This window comes from Gymnoscopelus braueri (genome assembly GCF_963280865.1).
Source record: "Gymnoscopelus braueri genome assembly, chromosome: 19".
In the NCBI taxonomy this organism is placed as follows: domain Eukaryota; kingdom Metazoa; phylum Chordata; class Actinopteri; order Myctophiformes; family Myctophidae; genus Gymnoscopelus; species Gymnoscopelus braueri.
In genome coordinates, this window is record NC_137621.1 from 24,132,943 (window position 1) to 24,158,705 (window position 25,763).

Below are 25,763 nucleotides of genomic sequence, written 5' to 3' on the forward strand. Positions count from 1 at the left end.
TCGTGTCCTCTCCGGACGGAGGAAGGTAACTGTAACTGTAATCCGAAAATCATAATCCCAATACCTCCCCTGTCCAAGAGCGGATACCATCTTGACTGAGCAGTAGTTGGTTGATCTACCGCTCAATCAAGATGGTATCCGCCCTTGGACAGGGGAGATATTGGGCTTATGATCTTCGGGCAGGGCTACTTGTCAATTTGTCAACCAGTAAAGGGGGGCGCATGCTACCATTTTCGGTGGTCACCTTATCACCTTATCACCGCGGTGGTGATAGAGAGAGCTCTCTCTATCATAGAGAGCGCTCTCTCTATCACCTAAAGGTGATAGGGTGACCACCTCATTTGGTAGCATGCGTGGGCCTTAAGTGTCCTATACCCGACACCAGTGTCTATACCACATCCAACCACTGCAGATGTGCTAGTTAAATTGTATCAACATACTCGACCATAAACACTTGTTAAAATTATGTTTTTTTATAAACATGAGCTTTGGATTGCAGCTTTAACTCTGAGAATGAATGAATAAATGTACACTAAATGAAGGAGAATTTGACTGTGTATTAAAGATTAAAGAAGCTCATTATGTAATGGGAGGCAGAGAGACTGTAAGATACCGTAAAATAATACTGGCAGCGTTGGATAAATCGTCCGTGTGACTAATGTGGTATGAACCTGGCAAAAGCCAGAGATTCACACCTGTTTCACATCACCACCGTGCAGATAAAAGTCATCTACGGTTTATTTCCAAACAAAACATAATCTGGTCATAATTTGTATCAATGTTTGGGCCAAGGGAACTAACATCACGCAGCCAGCTGCATTGCAAATGACTCTTGCATGAGACTTCACCGGTTGTTAATGCTCAGGGCAGGACTATGTTGGCGGAGGTTGTGTGTGTGTGTGCGTGTGTGCGTGCGTGCGTGTGTGCGTGCGTGCGTGCGTGCGTGCGTGCGTGCGTGCGTGCGTGTGTGCGTGTGTAGGTAGGTACGTACGTACGTACTTTATTCATCCCAGAGGGGAAATTAAGGTGTTACAGCAACTCTCATAGAGACATCAATAAAAACACATTATAATTATAATAATTATAAACGCGCGTGCATTGAGGTGATATGGGGTGAACCTACGTGTGACCAGGTCAAATATCCTCCTCTCCTCAGGGTTAGGGCGCACTTGACAAGTCAGCAGGTTCAACTTGGCTGGTGGTCGATTGATCTGAGTGCACACAGACAGACAGACAGACAGACAGACATTCTGGTCAGCCATGGATTTAGTTTGCTGTACCTTGTTGTACTGATGGAACACAATTCAACTTAAAAGCCAGTGGGTTGGAGTGGTGTGCAAGCCCATTGGATTTAAATGTCTATTGAACGTGTTAGGCCCCGTGTCTGTCCTCACCGTGCTGTGAGAGATGGTCAGGCAGCCATATTTGACCCCACACTTCCTCTTCTGCCACACCTTCCTGATCCTGCAAGAGGACAAGCCATTCACGTTAAAGTGTCACCTCCAAATGCTGTTAAAGAAGACAACAGTCACACAGTGCATATGCACGGTAAAATCCTGAGTGTTCATTTAACTCTGAAGTCCATTTTTGATACTTTTCAAATATTGGCTGTTCCCATTTAGACCTGAGGTCGATTAAAAAAATGCCTTCTAAAATGCCTAACAGATTTCTGAAACTTTCCCGGATTGAATGGGTTAAGTTAATCACTCAGGTTAGTGCTTTGGGTATTCCCTGGAACAGAAGAGCCGTAACCTGCACTCTGTGCTTGGCCAAACTCACTCCCGTTCACACAGTACTCTTGCTTATATTACCTAAATTCAATCAGGTAAGAATCTTCTGTTTTGTATCAATGAACTGAGAGTTGTTTACTCTTCTCTCGTCTCCATATCACCGTACTGAACCACATCCTCTCATCTTATCTCACCATAATCTGTCTCTGAGTCACAGTATGTGAAATGTATGTGCAAGTGTGTGTGTGTGTGTGTGTGAGAGGGGGGTTACGACGTAAAAGCTGGATCCACTCAGCTAGCTAGTCTGCCAGTAAGTTCCAGAGGAGGGGCCCCCTCCTTGAATCTTCAACCCCACAATAATGAAGACCAGCTGGGGTAAATGAAGTCTGAGTTCCCCCTTCTCTCTCTCCAACTAAAAGCCCATCTTTGCTCCAGTCTCTCCACCCAGGTCTGAACGAGGGGAAACTTACTGGAAGTAGAAATCCAGGTCTCCCAAAAGAATGATCCAATACATAACCAGTACTTCACATTCTACACTCTGTTTCCTACTGTTTATCGGGCCATTTTCATAAATCCAATCCCTGTACCATTTTCTTTACACTGAAGACAACGCTGAGAGAGGTTAGGGAGATGCAAGAGAAATGAGAGGTAGAAGGGGGGTGCATGTGATTTGATGAGGCAGGGGACTAGACTGCTATACCATTTATGGGAATACAATTTTAACATTAAAATAATCCCCCCCTCTCCTTCCAACCATGCCTCCATACCTACCCATCACTCTTCTTGAGCAGGAAGCCAGATTTTTCTGTCCCATATTTCTTATTGCCCTGTGGCTGGTGGATACTGTAGCCGTTGCCAGAGTTCTTCCTGTTCAGGTAGTCCTGAGAGAAAGGAAAAATATAAGACATCACTTCACACCACCAGTTGGCTAATCCACTGGTTGTGAAACATACAGCAGGTGTAAGGAATGACAAACCATCTGAAACAGTCACTAACTGACCAAAGGGAGGAGTAGTCAAATATAGAGTCCACACACACTGACTAGACAATGCTCCCATGAACATTTATGGGAATACCAATGACATTTAAAGCGTCAAGCTCTTCTTCAGCCTGACACTCGACACGTCGTATACCAATACAAAAATATGGGGGCATTGTCTAGTGTGGAGACTCAATCCTTCTGCCCACTGTCCAGTACCTGGTGTTTTTGGGGTTGTTTTTAAGATATGCATGCTTTTGAAAACTTTCTGCAGGGGCAAATATGATTAGCATTAGAGATAATCATATTAGAGATAACCTAATCTGATCCTTTTCCAGGCTAAGTGAGTAGAGTACTACTGTGTCTGTATAGTAAAATATCCTGCAGGGTTTTGCAGAGTTGCATACAAACTCTGTTCAACACCAAAAGACGTGTGTTTGTTTAAAGCATTAAAGTTGTATACTCCAGAGTGGTAATAGAGTGTTATGGCTTAGCATACCTCCTTTCCTTCCACTTGTAACTGCAATCTGAGGGCATCTCTCAAATGAGAGAGCTGTCGCACCTCCTCGTCCTGGTCAAGACGTACCTGCAGTATACACAAAGTACAACACATACAGTAGATAAAATACACAAACACACAAACGCCCAAACACACACCCCACACAACACCACACCACACACAGTGGTCAGCTCATTCATTTAGGCTACAGCAACTAGAGTTTGGTTTAATTGGAAACACAAGATGTTTTCAACAGAGGAGAAAACATCTCCAATATTCATTGGATCACAGTAAATGTTTTCCTGATGTGGCCTCTTTATCTGGGTGTGGAACAGTAATACATCAGAGCTTTTACTTGATGGCTCAAATAATGTAGAACAGAGGAAAGCTAGGGTGTGTGTTCCTGGGGGGGTTGTCAGTGTAAGCAGTAATCTTGCTTGACCAATCTTCCCTGCCACATAAGGGAAATCATTGGGAACATTAGAGCCTTTTTCCTGGGAACTGCATCATAGACCTCTGTTTATAACTTTTCTAAAATTCCCTTTAGACACTGAGGTTTGACTTGTCTGGGCTAGTATCTGCTCTCCCATGTAGAACCAGAAAAACTTCTAACTGCCCCGGCATCAAGTATTAGTTTCCACCGCTGTACCCAAATTCAGTGAGAAAGCTTGCTCTGTGCGCAGACCTGCAACCTGTCAGTGGTTAGAGAAAGAGCTGTGTGCTAGGGAAAGAATTAAAATGAGGAACGCTTTCAGTTTCATCTTTGTGCAAATGGCAGAGCATTTCTGGGAATTGCCCCTAATGAATGTCTGCCTGTGGGTTCAGATCCCCTTCCAGAACTCTCTGGTTCTGGAAGGGTAAATAGGCTGAGGTTTTGGCAGCTCTGTAAACAGTGAAACAGCGCAATAGCCATTACACAACTGTTGTCTGAAACTTGTTCTAAACTGCATGTGACTTACGGTCTCTGTGGGGCCACAGTGTTGTCCCTTATTGTGACTGAAGTAGAGATGACTAATGGAGAAAACCTTGTGCCTGTGTGCCTTGTGGTGGTGAGTGATAACATCAGTGAGTGTGCATGGGAGAGTGTGTCTTTGTTATTTATAACATCAAACTGAGGCATTGATTAAAAGGAAAATATAGGCTGACAGCAGCCGGAGCAGACTCTTTAACCTTTGGCCTCCTAGCTAGTAATCTGATGACAAATACACTAATACTGTCCTGAATCCATAACAAAGACAGACATTCTGACAGTGTTTTCTTGTATCTACTATTTTGTTGTCGTCCCCACCCCCTCCATGTGCATAGTCCCTGCCGGTCATTGCCAAACCCTACTGTTTGGTGTGTAGACAACCACATCTCCTCTAATGCACATGAAGTCACCATGGCACTTCTTTTCCAACCCCGACAGTAAGGAGTTTCACCGGGAGGATGTAATGCGTGCAGAGGAACACACTATCCCTCCCAGTTCTGCTCCTTGCTGAACAGACCGGCGTGTAGAAGTCACTAGTGCGGCGGCAGAGAGCTCCCTCCCCTGCCGGCTTCTCATCGGCGAACTCGTTTGGAGAGCCTGGCCAAGCCGAAGGCACCGAGGGGGAAATCAAACCCCTGCCTCCACACGGTGGCCGGTGGGCAGGTGGTTGTGCAACCCGATCTCCAGAGATTACCGTAACATTGCACGGAACGAGTGCACTTCATTCCGTGGATAGCCGCCTCGGAACTCCCGAATTGCGTGCATATGGTACGGCGCTGCCTTTGTGACAAAACCATTTCGGAGGCGCGCAGTCACAGGCGAATTGTCACCCCGTGAAGGACCACCGAGGGAGCTAAGGCGACCGAGTTGCCGTCCTGAACGGTGGGACATTCGCCTGTGCCTACTCAGCGCCGTTTGAGTTATGTACCGATAGGCACAGAATCGTAAATTTTATTGTGCGGACTGCTCTGCTTCCGGGTTTTTCCGTGTTGCGACTGGTTACGCCCACCGTGGGACTCGCCGTACATATGCACGCAATTTGGGAGTTCCGAGGCGACTATCCACGGAATGAAGTGCACTCGTTCCGTGCAATGTTACGGTATTCTCTGGAGATCAGGCTGGGTTGTGAGTGCGAAGGCTAATTTAGTCTTAGTCCCACAACCGTGTTGTCTCTAGACAAGGGGTCTTCAACGTTTTTCAGGCTAAGGACCCCTTAGCTGAGAGAGAGATGAAGCAGGGACCCCCCCCCCCCCCCACTACATATTGTGTTTTCTACATGTAAAATTGTGTTGCAGATTAAACTTTTTCATAGATTTTATAGATAGCTTCCAGTGTTAACTTTGACAGCAAATTTTTATTTAGTTTGTCTTTTCAATAAAATGACAGTTTTAATCATATTTTAGTCATCTGAAAAGTTTTAGTCGGGTTTTAGTCAACTAAATATCATAAGATTTTAGTCGACAAAATCTACAGTTGATTTTGTCTGCAAAAAAATATTTTGGTGGGCCTTGATGGCGTCGTAATGGCAGATTTTACACAAGTTTGGTTGTATGCTGAAAATAGCCGATCTGCAAGCTTTTATATTTTGGATTCATGTTAATGTGTATTTTCCAGACATTTAACCACTTATAAACCCTCAATACTTAGTAAACTTGACATTTGGCTCTGTACTTGGTGGTTAGTGTAAAAAAAGTGTAAAAAAAAAAAAAAAAAATCTCACATAGATTTGGCGGACCCCCCGTTGAAGACCCCTGCTCTAGACACATAATTTGAAATGCATATATTTCGTCCAAAGGGTCGTGGAACACCCTTCCATGTATACAGCAGTATGTATGAACAATTTACATTCGATCTATTGAAGAGAATGGCAAATAACAAGCGGTGAATATGTCATACTTGTAGACAGACAAACCAAACAAACCACCAGATCCTGTACTTACCGTGTGAACAGAGGTGGCCAGCTTCTCGATGAAGGGGGTCAGGTTCTCTGCAGCTTTCAGGCCCTCCTGGAAGAAACTGAGCGCAGAAAAACAACAAGCGCTGAGTCATGACGGCGTATCGGTCAAAGACATTCCAGTTCACATACCAACCAAAACACCACACAACCGAGGCTGTACGAACTACTCAGATGCCACATAAAACTCATAGTAGGATTTGGAAAGGGAAAACTTTAACTATGTTAATAATAGCTTATAAAATTAAGTTAAAAAAAAAATCAAGTCCATATGATTTCCATATCAGGATTTGAAAAGGAAGGCCTTGCATCACTTGTGTTTACTCTTCATTTATCCAGAGCAGGTTGAGTGAGCATGTAAGCTCTTTTTCAGCAACGCCCTGCTTGACAGCCACATTCACATCCTAGATCCTACAAAGTACCTGGGAGCTGCCCAGTACAACCAGCACAGCTTTTTACTGGTGGACCAGCAAACATCTCCACTGTAATAATTGAAGGGACAGCAGTTCCTTAGTAGGGATAAGGTCTTTCTTAAATCACCTTCCCCACCTATATTCTTTTAGCCGATTTGGTGTTTTCACAGTTACTTGTCACCAGTGTTGGGACTGGAGTTACATAACTAAGTAATGTGTTACTGTACTATAAATTACTTTTTGTGGTAACTAGTAATTACTAATTCCCAATTCAATTATACAGTTACTGGGGCTTGTTACTTACTCGTTACTTTATGTGAATGTAGCCCACAATAGAGGTGTCATCCAGCGTTCTACTCTCACTCTAACCTCAGCACCATTGAGCTATATAAAGAACAGCACCGTCTGTTCCAGTCCATAAGCCAGGCAGAGCTAAACAGACTGATTGCAAGGTATGTTGTTGAAGACATGCTTCATATATCAACAGTTGAGTCTATTGTGCATAATACTACTTAGCTTTAATAACCGTCTTGTGTGAAGGAGAAGTGTCATTTTTCCACACAAGAACAGCCTAATTTTCAATATAGACAACTGTGAATAGTATATTCAGTGAAACCAACCTGAGCTGAGCTTGGAAGTACTTTATGAGGCTCTGGAGAAGGTCAGGCCCCTGGCGAACCTTCAGCTCTTGGATCTTCAGAAGGTACTAGAATTGTATAAATGTGCACAAACATGAAGAAGGCAGTTCAAGGCACAAAGTGACCACTTGTCAGTAGCACTCATAATGTAGGACTCATCCTAGACTAAACAGCATCCTTTGAATAGGACGTGTTTTATGGTGCTTTTTATTTTGAAAGGGTGTGTGCACCATATTTCACCGGTCCACCATGTCAGCGATCCCTGAAGAGTGTATTCCTTCTCAAAATATGGAAAACGTTTTTGGGAAACGCAGAATAACAAGGACGAAGAACCAAGGCCTTGTCTGACCCATTCCTTTCCTGCTTTAAATCTTAATGCATGTTTGAAAAAGGTAGGAAAAAGCCTTGGGTGAGCGAGCTGTATGGCTTTTTGCTCTGTGGAAGGAATGACTACATTGTCCTTGCTCCATAAAACCCCCAGTCTGAATCCATCCATCTGTCTTGTGGCCAAGGCAGAGAGTGGAGCTGGGGGGGGGGGGGTTCTGTGCATGTGTGCGTGCGTGCGTGCGTGTGCATGCGTGTGTGTGAGAGAGAGAGGGTGAAGCAAAGAAAAAGTGTGCAGTGGAGCAAGACTTATAGCAATGCCTGATTTATACTTAGTTGTGCGCCGGTCTACAAGCTAGCCTATCTACGAGCTTGTAGATCAGCTATTTTCAGTGTGATACACGGCGTGCAACCAAGTATAAATTGGGCATTACTCTGTTCTTTGTCTCAACAGCTGGTCTCAGTCAGCACTCAGCAGCACTTCTCTCAGGGATCGTAAACTGTATCTTCATGTGGATTGGAGCTTCCCTGAGCGTATGTCAACCGTGCCTGTGTGTACTGTATAAGCACAGCCAATTAATTTGACAGGGGGCTCACTGAGTGGCTTTCAGCTGAAGTTCATGAGAGCGGAGCAACGTTACCATCCCTTAAACTCTACCTTCTACCGTATACGACCACGTGTGCAGACCTACAAGACCTGGCATGACACACATGCAGGTCAGACTTCACTTAGCCGCTATGCATTTTGAGTTAATTTAAGTTAATAGTGTCTGACAGCTGCTAGGAATCAACCCTGCTCGTGCAGAATGCAGATGATGAGCATCCGTGAAATTTGGAGCTAAGTGCCCTACCAAGACCACCCAAGGAATCTGAACCCGGTCCACCTCTGGTATTCCATGAAAAGGTGCCTGGGTAAGGTATTTTGACTGGCAGTAATCCCCCCTCACCGCCACCGCCACACCTCACCTCACACATCTGCAGCTGGAAGGTCCGTCTCTCTCTCTCCATGTCCTCTCCTCCGTCTGATCCCTCCGTCCTGATCAGCCCCAGCTGTCTGCCCTTCTCCTTCCTCTCCTTCTCAAGCTTAGCCCTGGATGAGTGGAGGGGTGGATGAAAGGACGGAGAGAGAGAGACAGACAGAAACAAAGAAAGAAAGCGAAAGAAAGAAAGAACAATAGAAAGAAAGAATGAAAGCAAAAGAAATAAAGAACAAAAGAAAGAAAGATTTGTTTATTACATTCTTTTAGAGAGTACGTATTCAGGCTTTGTAGTTGTACTTTCTTTTTGTCCAATTGTGGACGCTTGCAAATACTTTTTATTCCTTCACATTATCCAGAATGAGTAGGAAATCAGATAAAGGACAGTATAGAAGAACTGAGTCTCGCTTACAGCATTACAAAGCAATTTAAGCCACCGCTGTAATGCCAAGATGAAATCAAGACAGCAAAGTGCGAGTGCCTTGGTTTTATTTTATTGAGCTGTAACAGAGAACAGCCAAGGGGAAGAAGCCCATTGAAAATACCTAAAATCTAACAAGGACTGTAAATGTGCAGTGATTCCACAGCAGCAATCGCACCTGTCCTGGACTAAACTCTTTCCTCTCCTGGGGAAAAGGGCTTGCAGATCTAGAGTTGTGTTATAATCAAATTTAAAGTAGATTTAAGAACAGCACGTTATAGGTGCTCATAACTACGAAGACCATGGTTCACCACTTACATCTTTATGTCATACTCTTTCCAACTCTTCTCCATCTGTTTCTTCAGCTCCTGAGAAGGATTAGAGCAACAGAGAGGGTGGGGGGGGGCATATGTCAAACATATGGACAGAACAAGAGAAGAGAGCATCTGATCCAGACTTCCTCTCGATGGCTATAAACACTGAACCCCAAATGCATGTAATCTAAACTCACAATGAACGTTCACCTTACATGACATGACTCCAGCACGGAGCTCGGAAAAAGACGACTTAGCCAAGCAAAATTTTGGTGTGTGACTGGTCTGGGGGGTTTAGGCAGGGTGAGCACTTAGTAATGATTATAATAAATAAGAGATAAATAAAAAAAGGGCTGAAGAAAACGCTCATTGTGAAATACTTTATGATGTGGCACCGAAGGGGCCAGCCGTATAGAACGGGATTGGTATTTATCTGTGTCTTCCCCTGACACTCGCGCCAAAATGACGCAGGCACAGGAAATGTACCAGAAATATATAATATTTATCAGATAAATACAACTTCATTTTACGGTTTCTGAAAACATAGTTTTCGATTGCACAGGAAAGCCATGCTGTTATTACACTCTGTAATATACATATTCATAAACGTTGAGATAAAACTATGTTTAGTTTAAGAGGTTTACTGCAGCAGAGTAATATCTTCCTGGACAGAATGCGACCAGTTACTGGTACTGTATATTTGTACGTAGTTGTTATGACTATAAGACAGTCAAGGACAATGTGATGTAGAATTTGGTGCCAATGCAAGTCTTCCTAGACAGTAGATAATTTATGTACAGTATAAGGGTGTGAACATACAGTACTATTACTTAGGATGTACAGGATGTATTCTGCTATGTGGTTGAACAGGAATTTGAGCTATCTACATTGCACCAGTAGTCTACCAAAGGTCTTTGCCTTGCCCAGCAGACAGTTAGAATAAATGCCCAGCTGTCAAAACAGTTGTCTCACAGACAGTGACAGTGCAGTAACTTACAGTAACATTAAGGCCTAATTTATACTCTGTCGCACAATGAAACGTCGCGTTGTTAGCTTATTAATTAGGCTTTTAAGCCTGGCATAAGCAAAACAGTTTCCAAATTTAACCAAACAATTGACAGGAAAAACGAAACCATACAGACCTGTTCAGCATAATTGCGTACACTATGGGAGCTAAAAAAATCAAAGGGATTCTCATACGCTCACGTAAAAGGTGAATGAAGCCATTCTCTGTGTTTGTGACGTGTGCTTACTTTCACTAACAGCAGTACAGCAGCAGCATTGTTCACATTATATAATAATAGACTCACTAGTCTGCTGTCTCTGTGCTCGGGCTTCAAGACATTTTCTAGAGGAAAGGCCATCATGTTGTTGAGGTTCTGCACCTGTGGGTGGGATGACAGATGGGGGAGGAAAGGGGTTGGGGGAGGCAAAGAGAGGTGGGAAAATAGGAGAGCGGGAGAAGTAAGCAAGCAAGTTACAGTAGATGTTGATATTTGTCTAGTTAGAAATAGATATGCATCTGGTTCAACTCTTTATCCCTGGCACTTTATCCCTGGCATCCCTATTTTGGGAATGTGATTATACAGTAGGTGAAAATCAAAAAGTTTAAGTAAAATTCTCGATTTTCAAAAATAGCACATCAACAAACTCACAACATGTTATGCAACACATTGTGAGTATCTATATAGGGCTTAAGTGGTTAATTACAGTGTAGTAGCTACATGACCAGCATGAGTAAGTGAGCAAGCATGCTAGCAGTCATATTTGGCTGTCTCTACTGATACCGGAATGGCATAATAAACGTGATTACGTTACAGTGAAGGGGGAAGACAGACAAATATGCAAAAGCTAACATCATGATGTATAAGTATAAGAGATGATTATAGATTCAGTTCAAGGAGTAATACTGCAGTGATTGAACGGGAATCTCCAGTACATAGTACAGTACCTACCAAACATGTTTTTTCTGTTCCACTCCAGTTTTCTGCATGTATCTATACCATACAATACATAATGCACATATCCTATAATAACAGGCCATCACTTTCCCTTTCCTTATCTCACAAAGTCCTACGCAAGAACGCATTCTTCTCATCTCCCCCGGGAAGATGAATGTTTCTGGGAATGAACGTGGTTAACATTATGAACCCGGTGATTCAGTCCCCCTTGGACAAGTGAATCACCAAAAAGAAAACACAGGACAATAATTTGCACCATTGAAGATTTTTTTTGGGGGGGGGGTCCCAGTGGAACATTACAGAATCAAGTTTTATGAAGTGTTTATGTACAGTGTTGGAGGATGTTGGTATTCATTATGCGGTTTGCGAGAGCAATTGAGATGCCATTGAGTCAGCAGTGAATGTTGAACTGATGATGAAACCGCGTCTGTATCCTATTCTCTCTCACTTTGTTTTCATAAGAGCTAGATAAGCTCCAGCAGGGACATGGACACACGTATTAGAATGACATCTAAAACACACAGACACAGGCGGGCAGGGCAGTCACGATTATGACAACATGACGATTAATTGTCACACAAATAATTGTGATTGACAATTTAATCGTGTTTTTGTCGTGACGCATTAAGAGCTTGTAGATCTGTTATTTCCACTATTTTTGAAAATGTTTGAAAGTATATCAACATTTTTCCACATGGAAACGATTATGACGATTATGCAAAAATAATTGCGATTGTCTAAAATATTTGCGATTAGGCGATTATGTAATAATTGTGACAGGTCTACGCGCGGGCACACACAAACTCATGTCCACACACATGTGGACGTGGACACACACACACACACACACACACACACACACACACACACACACAAGCACAATCTACCACCCCAGAATCAAGGCCAAACCACCCTGGCCTGCACCCAACAGTCCTCTTATCAGTGTGCTCTAGTTAATGGCACACAGGCTGTGTCAGCTTGTTAGGACGGGAGAGAGGAGGCCGTGCAAAATAATGCTGTTTAGTTTGAGTTTTTCCAACTCAGGGACAAGGGCAAGGCAGAAGAACCATGTTTAACCTCTTACTTCTCTACTACTCTGGATCTGCTGTGCTGCCTCTCGCGACTGATTTCCACGGAAATTCCCCCCCGCAGGATCAATAAAGGTCTATGTAACTACCTAACTATCTATCTATGCTAAATGTACTTGACAATGATCTGCAAATCTCCTGCAGATGTGGAACAGCAGCACAGCATACATTGTTTCAATTACTATGGCTTGGCAAAGTGAATTGGCCTAATAAAGACTTTTGTAAATCTTATGACTTTTTCCAATTGTTCCTGATTGGATTAGTAACTAATCCAATCACATAAGTTCAAAAGATTCAAAGGGGTTTATTTAACACTCATATAAGTTGAGAGTGATTATTCTCCACAGACTGTGCTAACAATAACTATATATAAGCAAGTAAAGGTAAAACTTTAGCATCAATGAACAGAATATGAAGGGAGAATCATTTGACAACCAGGATACAAAGAATATGCAGTAAAACTTATAGTGCAAATTAAATATGTGCAAAGTACATGTGCAGGAGGTTTTGTTCCAAAAAGAGGGAGAATAAAGACAGTGTATGCCCTGTTGTGAGCAAAAAGGGTGTTTACAGATTGAAGGCGTTTGACTTGGCAAGTTTTGTTTTGTTTTGTCATTGTTCAGGGCTCTGATGGCCTCGGGGGAAAAAACTCTTGCTGTGTCTCTTCGCAGTGACCTCTTAAAGAAAACAAATATCCAACCACTTCCTTGACTGAGCTGACCATTGAGTTCACCTTGATATTGACTAGAGGAGGAGAGTTCAACCTTCCCTGATTGTTTTGGGTGGCCTCCAACACATGAGGTCAGGACAAGCCTGCTGTTCCGACATTGGGAAATACCAGCTCCCAAAACACTGAACACACAGAAACACAGGCACACTGGCCAACACATTATTGCATACCTGCGTGCACAGACACACAAAGACACTTTCATGCACACGTGCATGCATAAGCCAACTGTCTCTCTCACACACACACTCACACACACACAACACATATGAGAGCACTCAGGTTGAATTTACAGTACGAGTCCTTAAATCAACCTGGGTTAGTTTTCCTCGTTGCTTGCTTCCTTAAGGCCTGCTCCCTCTCCTCTGCATGGCCTTGATTGACAACTGTGAGGGGGAGGGGGTCTATTTCTGTGTGTGGTGTGTCCCACCCGCATATAAGACGCCTGGGATGAATTATCATCGCTATGGAGACTATCACTGTGGGAGGGTTCCGGACTGCTCCAGATTTCGGAGAGTCAAGAGGCGCCTGTGTGCAGCTGTTAAAAAAAAACACTCCCTGTACAGTTATATAGACAGGCCACGCATAAATGCGTGCACACACACTGTTGATGGATTTGGTGCTCTCCTGCCACTGACAGAAATGCTCCTGTGCCCTCTTGGCCTTCCAATTGATAGTTCTCCTCTTCTGACACACACACACACACACACACACACACACACACACACACACACACACACACACACACACACACACACACACACACACACACACACACACACACACACACACACACACACACACACACACACACACACACACACAGTTTAATGACCTCATAACATGGTTAAATCACTGCTTAGTGATGGCAGTGTGTGCGTGGAGCGGCCAGTGTTTTGACGACCACTCAACACCCAGGTCTCATTTAAGTCAACAGCACAGGATGTGCGTTAACAGAGGAGATGGAGTTATAGAACCACATCAGATCTATTTTACCATGTAATACTAAACTAATGTATAGGCTGAACAGAAAGCTTCCCTCCCTCTGTGAACAGATGTATGGAGTCAACAGTCTTTGTTTTCCCTCCCTACTAGTACCTCCCTTTTCAACAGGTTCTGCAGCATGTGGTTGAATCGTGGTGAAGACAGCTCATTTAAGGAAGCCCCCCCCTTCCCCCACCCCAACAACACCTCTCTCCAATTTCCCATCACCTCCTCCTCCCTCTATCCTGCTGTCATCCAGCTTTCCTCCTCTCTCCTCAACAGGTTTCGGGAACCGCGGTTGAACTTTGGTGAAGACAGCTAATTTGAGGAAGCCTCTACACTCCTTCCTTTTCCTCATCCTGCCCCCATGTCCTCCTCCTTTCGTGCACCTCCTCCTCCTCAATCTCCTCTCTCTCACCAGGTTCTTGAAGAGTGCTGTGACCTCTCTGGTGAACACGGCCAGGTTGAGGAAGCCTGTGGACACTTCGTTGTTGTCCTGGGTCAGATGGCTGTTCCCCAAGTTCTCCAACACCTCAATGTACTGCTCCTTGTTCTCCACGTGGTCTGAAAACAACATGCACAGTTAGGTTAACACACTATAAATCGAGCGTTTGTAGCATTTTAACTTATACTCGCACAACAGTGTTGCCAAAAAGAACAGATTTTCAAGATTAGAATGTGTTGAAAGAAGTACACCTAAATGGAGCTTTAGAGTGCTATACGACGTACAAAATACATTATGTTACAGTATATACAATATATTCCAAGATGGAAGTAGAATGAGAACACAGCCTGTCATTCCAGTTCTATGTCATGAAAACTTTAATGAGGTTGCATCTGGCCTGTAGTTAACTCTCGTCATGGTTACACCAAGCATATGGACTAAATCAGGAGCTGCCTTCCCGCTCGTCCTGGGTTGGGAGACAGGCCGAGGCTCATAAGTCAGGGAGACTGATGTTTCTCCAGACCTCCAAAGGTCACTTTCCCCCAGGGTCGCGACCTTTGTGATCTCCCGGTTTGGTAAGTTTATATCGACGGGCTGAGCTCCGTAGATCGGCTATGTTCGTCGTGAGACGCCATCATAGAATTATAAAATAGGGCTTAAGTGGTTCAAGCTATTAATTGAACCCTACTTAAAGAGAGATATTAAAACAAATGTTAGTGAGACCTGAAGGCCATGGTTCATATTTACATGGTCGTTTTCCCCTTCCTTATCATACTCAGGGGATGGGGGCCCCAACCCTACAGGGTGTGAATACAGTCAGTCATATAACATTTTGAGACACTGTAGATGGGTGTTTTGTTAATGAATATCTCCATTCACAATTTGCCTCATACTCACTATGCTATGCTTGCTGTGTATAATATTTTGTCCCAGTTTTTTTAAACCCTATTTGAATTATCCAACAATGTCTCCTTAGTCCCGTTTAGTATACAAATGCTTTCATTGACCCTGGAACATTTAGGAGACAGGCACTGACATTTGACTAGCTGTAGATAGAGAATAGAAGCAGCCAGTGAGAGAGAGCATACAGTATGGATTGGACAAGACTGGCCTGAACTGGGCCTGACAGTGGAAATATCCACAGCAGACTAAACAGAAAGAAATAGAAATAAGCAGCATAAAAGAGCCAGTCTGTCTCCAAGGCTCTGGTCTGGTCTGGTCTGGAATCCAGGACAATACTATGGCTATGGTAAACGGACTGTATCTGTCAGACACGGGTCGACAAATGCAGTGAATGGAACAAGAGCGTTCCAAAAAAGCAGTTTATGGCAAAAGAACAGTGAATTATGGGAGAGAACGTGGAAGTATTGTAGGAAAACGTCCTGCTTAAGCAGAAAGAGGGAGAGAGAGAGAGAAGAGGAGAAAAAAAGAAAAACGAAAAGCAAAGGGCACAAAGTCTTAATAAACAACAGAATTTGCTTTGACTGTATTAGTGATGTACTGACTAATAACATAACTAGAAATCAAAGTGCAACTAACAGCAAACATCTGTATATCAAGCGGACAAACGACTGAGTCACAGTGGAGCTCTGATGGATGACCTTAAACTACTAGAAACCACTGGAGAACCACAAGACTGTCACTCTGCCAGAGAACACAAACACACACACACACACACACACACACACACACTCCACAGCATCTTGGCAGAGGCCAGCGGAGAAGTGGTGGTTAGGAGGATAAGCCCGATTTCCACTTCATCGTACGACGGAGGCGTGCGCCGAAAATAGCTGATCTACAAGCTCACAACGCAGCGCATCCGCGACGTGTTGTGAGCTTGAAGAGCATGGCTGTTTTCGCCGGTGCACGACTCCGTCATATGACAAAGTATAAATCAGCCATTAAAAGGAGCAGAGAGTGAAAAAAGGGAATATAGACAAGCGTGCATGTGTTTTTGCGTGCATGCGAGTGTGCGTGTGTGTGTGCGTGTGTGCTGTTCAGCATAAGAAACATCAGGACTGATTGAGGGGTTCAGCAGGGGTGGGGGAGAGGGGCGCTCTGCTTCAGTCCTCACATTACTGGAAGCGAAGCGCCCCATATGATTCTACTTAAAAGGAGAAGAAAGGAGAGAAGAGAAGGAAGAGAAAGGAGGAAAAATGAGAGAACAATTTAAAAGGAGGTAGAGAGATGGAGAGACGGTGACAAACAGAGAATATTGAAAAATAGTTTTGTAGTAAGTGTATCATCTAACCCGTGTAGCAGCACTACTACTGACCTACACAACTCTGGTTGGCTAATTCTGGGGTGCTTGTCCCCTGACTCATGATTTCTCAAAAACTATGAGTTGAGGGGAAATGGGAACCAGGCTTGTGAGGTAGCTCAGAGAAAAACCCCAACTGAAAAACATCCGTTCTGAAACCCCTTCTCTCTCCAACATGCATTTTGGAGGTGATCGTGTTCAATGGATGACTGTTGTTCTGAACGTTTGAGTGATTCTTGTGGATGATGGGAAGGCATGATGACGTAAAACGTGCTAAGCACCCGCATACACTCTCACTCACTCACTCTCATACAACCACACACACACACACACACACACACACACACACACACACACACACACACACACACACACACACACACACACACACACACACACACACACACACACACACACACACACACACACACACACACACACACACACACACACACACACACACACTTAAACTCCTTGACCTGTGGGGCTCTGGCGGACTGTTGAACACTGAAGGCTTCATTGTTGTATGCAAGTACGTTAATGGTTTGATCGGTGGAAGACACGTTGGGTGGGGCAGCTCACACAGTAGACCTGACACACATCCTACACATCCTACATCCTACATCTAATTGGACACACGCTCAAACGCACGAGTACACACTCCCGCCGTGCATTTATTCATACATACACAAATGCAAGCAAGCAGCACATGCGAGGAAAACTATGCACATGACAGTTTTACAGTAAACATGCAAACACACACACACACACACACACACACACACACACACACACACACACATGCAAGGACCCTGGAAACACACAGACCTCAGTAATCACAATTACTCCTCATCCCACACGCCATGGCCACATAACGAGGGGTCTTACTCATAAACAACTCCACCTACACTACAGTAACACATTGTGATCATGATGTCATCTGTCCATGGAGGCTCCCCTGAGCATTGAACAGCTCACACAGCCATAACTATTCTAGCAGCACTCAATCGCAAATGGATTAGTTTTAGGAATGAAATCATTTCATTCCTAAAACTCAACCGCCAATAGACATGTGATTGTATTTATAATGTTGAATTTTTTTCTCCCTTTTTCCCTCTTTTTAAAAAAAATATATTTTATATTTTTGGGCTTTTTCTGCCTTTATTAGATAGGAAATGGGGAGAGAGATGGGAAGTCAAAGGAAAGGTCGTCAGGATCGGGCTTCGAACCTGCGACACCCTGTCAGGCTGCATCAGCAGCCTAGGTGCCCGGACCGCTACGCCAGCCGTACGGGCCGGAAGAAGCATGCTTGGTGAGAAATAGTTCATCATAATACAGTCAGTCCATTAGGTATAAGTGGTCACATTTGATTTAGTCCACTGGTTCTCAACATGGGGTCCAGGGACCCCCATGGGTCCTTGAGGGGGTTCTGGGGTCCCCAGCTAAATGGCTGATAGTTAGGAACCAAATGGACCCTTATGTGTCAGTAACTCCGAGCGTGTTTCTACACTCTCAAAGTTAAATGAACACTGATGATTTTACAGTGTAGATTAGGGTGCCAGATATGTTTTTCTTCTTCTTTTTTTTTATCAAATGGGGGCCAGGCCTGTCACAATTATTACATAATCAGACATCTATTTCAGATGCATTATTTTTGCAGAATCGTCATAATCGTTTCCATGTTGTCAAATGTAGAAAATAACTGATTTTTTTTAAATAAAATGTTCATAAACGTATTAAATATGTCAGTAATTTCTTTATATATTTATGTAAGTTATTTGTCATATCAGATTCGAAGCCTAAAAAGGCAAACAGAAATTCAATTTGTATTCATATGTTCCACTGCTCAATGCCAAAAACATGTTAATCGCAATTATTTGTGTGACAATTAATTGTCAACTTAAATTTGTAATCGTGACAGCCCTCGAGGCCCGTGGCCTAGTGTATATCAAGTCCTTGAACTTAAAAAGGTTGAGAATCACTGATTATGTCTGTATGTGTGGTGTGTGCGTGCGTGCGTGTATGTTTAAGAGTTACGGAAACTTACTCAGTCCAGAAGTGTGTATAGCTTTGATCATCTTTTTCATCCTCTGCAACGTCCCCTGGTCCATTTCCAGAGACTGAAACACAACAAAGAAAATAATATACATGTGGCATTGAAAAAATAAATGTTGAGAAAATAAAGCTTTCATGTCTTTGATGCCCTAGGGCAGTTTGAGATTCTCACAAAAACAAGCTCTGATGTCTAACACAGAGTTTCATTTTGAACCGTGTCTGGCTTACATTTCTCATGCTGTGTGTGTGTGTGTGTGTGTGTGTGTGTGTGTGTGTGTGTGTGTGTGTGTGTGTGTGTGTGTGTGTGTGTGTGTGTGTGTGTGTGTGTGTGTGTGTGTGTGTGTGTGTGTGTGTGTTTTCAATTAAGAGTTCTGTTTTCTCACGGTATGCGATTCAGGTGAATGACTGAGTCAGCACCTGCCAGCAACGCAATCAGCTCAGTCTTGCACTGTCATGGGTCAGCCCTTCTGATGTCACTAAACTCACAGTCTGACTCTGAGTCTGTCTGTCTGTCTGACTGACAGATAGACATATTAGCGTGAGAAATGATGATGAAACTGCATATAACAGACTGGCGACAAACAGCTTAACAACTTAGAGCTTATTTATCCTTTGCCGAACAACCGTGTCGTAAAAGTCATCATGGTTTCAACTGACTTTAAAAACAAACAACAAATATGTAACCTTGCCTTGCAAATCCTTTCCTTTCACATAATTATGCAGAGCACACACACATACATGCATAGTGTTTGTTTAAGTCTCTTGCAGTGTGAGATGGGTGGGGTTTGCTCATGACAGAACTGTTCAATTGGCTCCATTGCAGCAGCAGCAGCACAATCAAGCAGGTCTGTGTGCTTTAAAGTACAGCCCACTTGATTTTTCTTAAATACAAGCGACTTGTTTCATAGAACTAGACATATAATGGCTCCCCTCCCACATGTCACCCGAAATAACCTTAATTGGCCTGTAATCTAGAGCAGTAGAACAGAGACTCTGCCCCTCTGCTTGCCGTTTACACGCCCTGGTCTTTCCCAGTCCAGTCCACTCCCTTGGTGTAAGTTCACTAATTAAAGACACTGTGGGTATTGCGTAATGGCACTCGGTGCTGTGTGGACAATGCATGGGCACAGTGATCGGAGACACGCAGGCACTGTTTGGTAAGCCAGCTGGCAGACGGAAAATAAACACAGTAAGCTAGTACAGGTTGAGGCAACAGGTTGCGCATGTTGGGAGATGGAGAGCCGTTGGGGAGCACACGAAAGTCAGATTTACTTAGTTGCACGACGGCGCATAAATTCTGCAGAAGACAGGCGGACACAGCGATAATCAGTCAGTCATAAAAAACCTATTCAAAATCACACACACAGAAACACATGCTACGTACAGTATACAGTCCCATCAACAGGGACATATGTCCAAACAAAACAGCTCCACCCAAATATGTGCTGGTGTTGAAACATGAGGGTGCATGCTGTCTGTCTGTCAGTCTGTCTGAGCAGACACTCCACTGGCCGTCTCCTCCCTGCTCCTCCTTATTGTCTGTTACACAAACCCTCCACACGTCATGGGGTTGCGTGTTTCACCTGCTGTCATAGAGCGTGTCTGCACGGCTAAAACTTCACGGACCCACATTAGGGTCAATTACACTCCCGAGAGAAAAAAGGATTTTGCTGTGTGTTTTTGTATCAGAGAGAGAGAGAGAGAGGTGCACCCTACAGGATTCTTTTCTACAAAAAGCCACGTCCTGGCAGCTGAGCGTGCAATTTGATCTCAAAGTGATATCGGACCCTTATTTACTCCATTAACCTGGCATGATGACTCACTCACTTACAGATAGACAAACAAAAACAAACCATGTCATTCCCAAACAAGGTACTTTGTGCCCATGAAACGAAACCATTCCTGTTCTTTGTGTGCCGCTTATTTCATTCACACTCATCCTTCCATTTTATCCTTCCATTTTTTCCCTCTCTTTCTGCAATGGCGGTCCACCATTAAACACACATGATCACACATTAACCAATCTGTTGGTCCAGAGCAGACCACAGGGAGCATATTATGCCTATGAGTCTATAAAAGGGCTGATTATTAAGTTGCATTACATCTGTGTGTGTGTCTGTCTGTCTGTCTGTCTGTCTGTCTGTCTGTATGCGTGCCTGTTGTGAGCGTGTGCACATGTGTAGGATTCCAGCAAGTCCCTTCCCATAGCAGGTATTCCAGTTATGTATTTTCCAGCGTGTCATAACCATAAATAATGATATTAGACCCACATAAATACAGCGGGCAAACTCTTGAGAACGGTCTTCTATAGAAACTCTTGGGCCGGACACCAGAGCCTCCGACCTCCTCTCCCTGTCAGTGTTGCCATGTCAAGTCTGCTTATTATATGCGACTTTGGGCTTGTTTTTTCTGTTGTTAACCGGTGGTTTAAACATTTTCATGTCAAGGACCCCCCAATTAATATGCATTTGTCCACGGACCACGCCCTATCTGCAAATATTTTGTGCCAGGGAGGCAGGGACCCCCCATACCAGATTTGTGTTATTGAAAAAATATTCTAAATTTTTCACGATTTTTATTTTTTAAATAGCAGATCTACAAGCTCACATTGAGCTTGCAGATGGGCTATTTTCAAATAGCCGATGCATATAGGTTTTAAAGTGCTCATGTGGCCTATAGTCGCTTCTTTTGGGCTTGTTTTCATAGACCTAGTTGCTTATTTCTTTCGCAAAATCTGGCAGCACTTCCTCCGACCTCCTGCCTCCCCGTCCACTCATGACCGTCTCCAAGTCACAGGGCTGGTGAGGTGAGGTCAGGCTCGCTCCAGACAGTGTAAACCTCACAGCCTTTCACACATTTCAGACATGTGACTGTCATTACCCTAAGAGCTCCGTTCCACAATGCTATGGATTCATTTTTTTGTGGGATAAAATCATTATCTTACATTCACATTTATTTTATAATAATGCATATTTGGTCTGTAAAACAGAATCTGTCAACTACGGTATGTTCAAACGTAAGACTTTAAAATGTTAACATTAGTCTATTAGTTTACTAATGTGCTCTATCAACCATTCTGTAAGAATATACTCCCCCCCCCAAAAAAAGAAACTGTTGATTGTTGGTCAATCTGACTGAAAACAGAAAGGATGTCATTGGCTGTAACAGTATAATGGTGAATCAGGATGTTTTGTTCTGCGAAATAAGCAGACAGAAGATCTATTTGTGCAGACACTGCGATTATTTGTATTACGGGGGAATTCACAGTAACTTCCCTTATGGCTTCCTCATCTGGCATAAGACGTCTGGAAACACAGGCAAAGGAGAATTGATTTCAAACAAACAAACAAACAAACAAACCCACAGACCTCCAACAGCCCTTGAAGCAATGGGTACCATGCACTCAAACATACAGTACTGGCTTTCACCGACATGCAGACACACACACACACATACACAATAGTCTATTATGTCTATAGGCACACTTCTGGTCTGCTGTGATGTGTCATGTGTATGTTCTGTACGTATCAGTGTGTGTGTGTGTGTGTGTGTGTGTGTGTGTGTGTGTGTGTGTGTGTGTGTGTGTGTGTGTGTGTGTGTGTTCTGTCTTCAGTCTGATTCATGTGTGACATGATGTGTTCTATGTATTATGCCTACTTACTACTGCAGTACCTTAATTTAACCCTATACAACTCAGCCGTGGACAAACTGATGCATAAATCACCACGATCATAACCTATGACCTGATGTGTCCTATACAGTATCCCTCCAAACAAGAATAGCATAGAGATAGAAGGCATGAACAGACACAATCTGTTCTGCACTGTATTACATTTTCCAGTGGTTCAGAGAATCATCAACACTCTTTCCAAACCTATCTTTATCGCAATAGGCTAAGAGTTTTTGGACACCGACTTCTTCCACATTTAGGTCACACAGTGACACAGTGATAGTGACAGAGTGTGTGTGTGTGTGTGTGTGTGTGTGTGTGTGTGTGTGTGTGTGTGTGTGTGTGTGTGTGTGTGTGTGTGTGTGTGTGTGTGTGTGTGTGTGTCGGGGGGGGGGGGGGGTCTCGTGTCCATTATTTAGTCTATAAACAGTGTGTAAGTGTGCTTTTTGTCAGGAGTTTGCCCTGCATCTATGTGAGTGAAAGGTGAACAACAGTGGAACTTCTTCTGTTACTGCAACCTGCTGCACTGTAAAAGCAAAGGGCACTTGCTATAAATCTCAAACGATTTGATCATCATTTCGTATATTTGCTATAATGTTCTCAAACCATCCAATCATCTAGTTACCCTGCAACTAATGGCAGAGCAGAGACACATGATTTCTCTAGATCACCGTTTCCCAAACAGTGGGTCGGGACCCATATGTGGGTGTTTATGGGTCGCGAGTAATTAACCCTTGGTTTTTGTTTCCTACATCTAAAAAAATATATATTTTAATTATTAGTCCAAAAATAGAACCCCCAAAAGATCTAATCGAACATTTCCCAAAATAATTTCATGAATATAAAAGCAAGAATCTGAGGAATACCATAAATTCGAAAAAGACACTTTTAAGAAGTAATGAAAATAGCAGATCTACAAGCTTATGCGACGCGTTGGGAGCTTGCAGATCTGCTATTTCCACTAGTTTGGGTCGCAAAGCTAAAAAGTTTGAGAACCAGTGGTCTAGACAGGTAAACAACAGACAAAAGGAAGGTGTGTGTAGTAGTGTGTAGTTAGTGTTGTCCTCTCACCTCCTCCACCGCTGACACTGTGTTCCGACACTCAGTCATCTTGGACTGAAAGCTGGACGATGACCCCGGCGGAGAGGCCATGTCCTCAGTGGTCAGAACCACGAAGTCCGAGATGCTCAGTCTCTCCGGCATGGTTTCTTTCAGGTGAAAAAGAAAAAAGGGCTTCCGACTACGTTACAGTGCAGCGAAAAGTTCCTCAAAGTTTCATGTGCCCCCGTCGTATTCCCATTGATAATGGTCCTCAAAACGCAAAAGGAAAGAAGGGAATAATAGTTCACATTCCTCGTGGTTAAAGTTCCTCTGGCTCTGCAAATGTGCCGTTGAAAGTTTGACTGAAGCGGGTCTTGTTGAGTCTTTCTTTGACCGAGTTGTGTTTCTCTTTCTCTCTCTCGTCTCTCTAAACTGGTGGTGTGTGTGGAACCAATGTGTGAGTGGAGAGAGGTGCACCAGCGTTGCCACGTTTTGCGAGAGAAACAAGCAACCAGGTCTAGGAAAACAAGCCTAAAAGAAGCAACTAATGGGCCACATCATATGAGCACTTTAAACCTATTATGCATGGTCTATTTGAAAATAGACGATCTACAAACTCACAACGCGTCGCATAGATCTGCTATTTTCAAAGAAAACTCTAGGAAAATGTATGTTTTTGAAACATTTAAAATACACAAATCTTCTATGGGGGTCCCTGGCACAAAATATGTTTCAGATCTGTGGCCAAGTAGGCTACATGTTAATTGGGGGGGGGGGGGCATGAAAACGTTTGAGAACCACTGATTTATAACAACCTTTAAAATAAGCAACTACACTTTAGAAACAAGGCCAAAAAAAACGCAACCCAAATAAGTATTCAATCAATCACCAATATTTACATGCAACTTTACAGTAAACAAAAGCCCAAAGTCGCTTACAATAAGCGGACATGGCAACGCGGGAGAGGTGCACCAGCGCGCTATTGTGCGCTCTGTGAGGGAGGGAGCAATGATGCCATCATCACGTGGGAATGTTTGTACTTCTTGGCACACTGTTGAAGAGATGGAGTCTCTCTGCCCTCGTCGTCTCTCTCTCTCTCTCTCTCTCTCTCTCTCTCTCTCTCTCTCTCTCTCTCTCTCTCTCTCTCTCTCTCTCTCTCTCTCTCTCTCTCTCTCTCTCTCTCTCCCCCCTCTCCCTCTCCCAGGCTCACTCTCTCTCTCTCATCTCCTTCTCTCTCTGTCCTCTCATCTCTATTCAAACCATAGAGACTGCAAGTGTGGTCTCCATGGAGAATGCCTCATTCACAGACTAAAGCTTATGGACTGGAGTAGAGGGAGGAATTTCAATGACTGGGTGGTGGTTATTTTCTGGGGCATGGGGGGCCAAGCAGAGCATCTAAAAAATGTCACAATTGAAACTCGAAGATTAGGCTACTTTTATGTATTTTTTTTATTTACATAAGTTCTCCAGCCCAAAAAAGCAATTGCAAGGCTATGGTCCAAAGCAGATCCTCCAATTTGTGAGCAGTGGCTGAGCATTGTGGAGGAGATATTTGTAATGGAGAAACCAACTCATAACTTGAGATTGCAAGAGACTCTATTCCTTGAAAATGGGAGAAACAGGCTGAATATAGATACCAACAAGACGACACCACTAACAATGATGTATGTTCATGAATGGACTGGAATATGATGCTTGATAATGTTACACATGAACTCATGCACTGTGACTGTAACTGTGAATGAAAATCTGCAAATAGAAATTAAGTAAAAAAAGTTTTCCAGTCCAGCCGAAAGGAATTCATTATCAAGCTCAATGACGGGTCCTATTCAGATTTAACTACTCAAACTTTGATATTTCCGAGGAGGCAGAGCCATGTCTATTCCTGCCCTATAATGGTTTTGGTGTGTCAATGGCATGTCTTTGATAATCAGTAGGCTAAGCGAATTAAAAGAAAGTTCAACGTTTTATGCATGCAGACCTCTGTGCCAGGCAGAGCCTCGCCATAGCTCCAGGAGATAGATGGTGTCAGTAGTGGTGTGTAACATTATCCACCTCATTGGGCCCTGCACCTGGATGGCTGAAAACACAGCCGACCTCCACCCTTCTTATGTATCTCGAAACTCATTGGAGGAGGATCTATGAAGGCCCTCCGCTCTGACCTGGGCAAGAACACCCAAGCCCTGCATACCTGCTATTGTCAGACCTGCCACCTCAAACAACAGAGTTCCATCATCACTGAGCTTTTGCCTGAGGGGGGAGACTGCTACAATAACATACTTAAAAAGCATAGGTGGGTGATTTTAGGAAACT

At 43.5% G+C, this 25,763-nt stretch overlaps 1 protein-coding gene across 2 annotated transcripts in view; it reads right to left on the bottom strand.

Annotated features, from left to right (window-relative positions):
• Positions 1–23,865, bottom strand: part of asap3 (ArfGAP with SH3 domain, ankyrin repeat and PH domain 3) — a 37,882-nt gene extending 14,017 nt beyond the window's left edge. For both annotated transcript variants that reach the window (XM_080413730.1, XM_080413729.1), the window contains exons 1-12: positions 23,481–23,865; positions 18,732–18,804; positions 14,398–14,543; positions 10,530–10,604; positions 9,224–9,273; positions 8,474–8,597; positions 7,166–7,251; positions 6,119–6,194; positions 3,209–3,295; positions 2,502–2,611; positions 1,395–1,464; positions 1,124–1,211 (exon numbers count right to left, since the gene is read on the bottom strand). In XM_080413730.1, coding sequence (XP_080269856.1) covers positions 1,124–1,211; positions 1,395–1,464; positions 2,502–2,611; positions 3,209–3,295; positions 6,119–6,194; positions 7,166–7,251; positions 8,474–8,597; positions 9,224–9,273; positions 10,530–10,604; positions 14,398–14,543; positions 18,732–18,804; positions 23,481–23,612 — 1,117 coding nt within the window. In that variant the 5' untranslated portion in view covers positions 23,613–23,865. The remainder of the gene's footprint in view (positions 1–1,123; positions 1,212–1,394; positions 1,465–2,501; positions 2,612–3,208; positions 3,296–6,118; positions 6,195–7,165; positions 7,252–8,473; positions 8,598–9,223; positions 9,274–10,529; positions 10,605–14,397; positions 14,544–18,731; positions 18,805–23,480) is intronic.
• Positions 23,866–25,763: the final 1,898 nt, after the last annotated feature.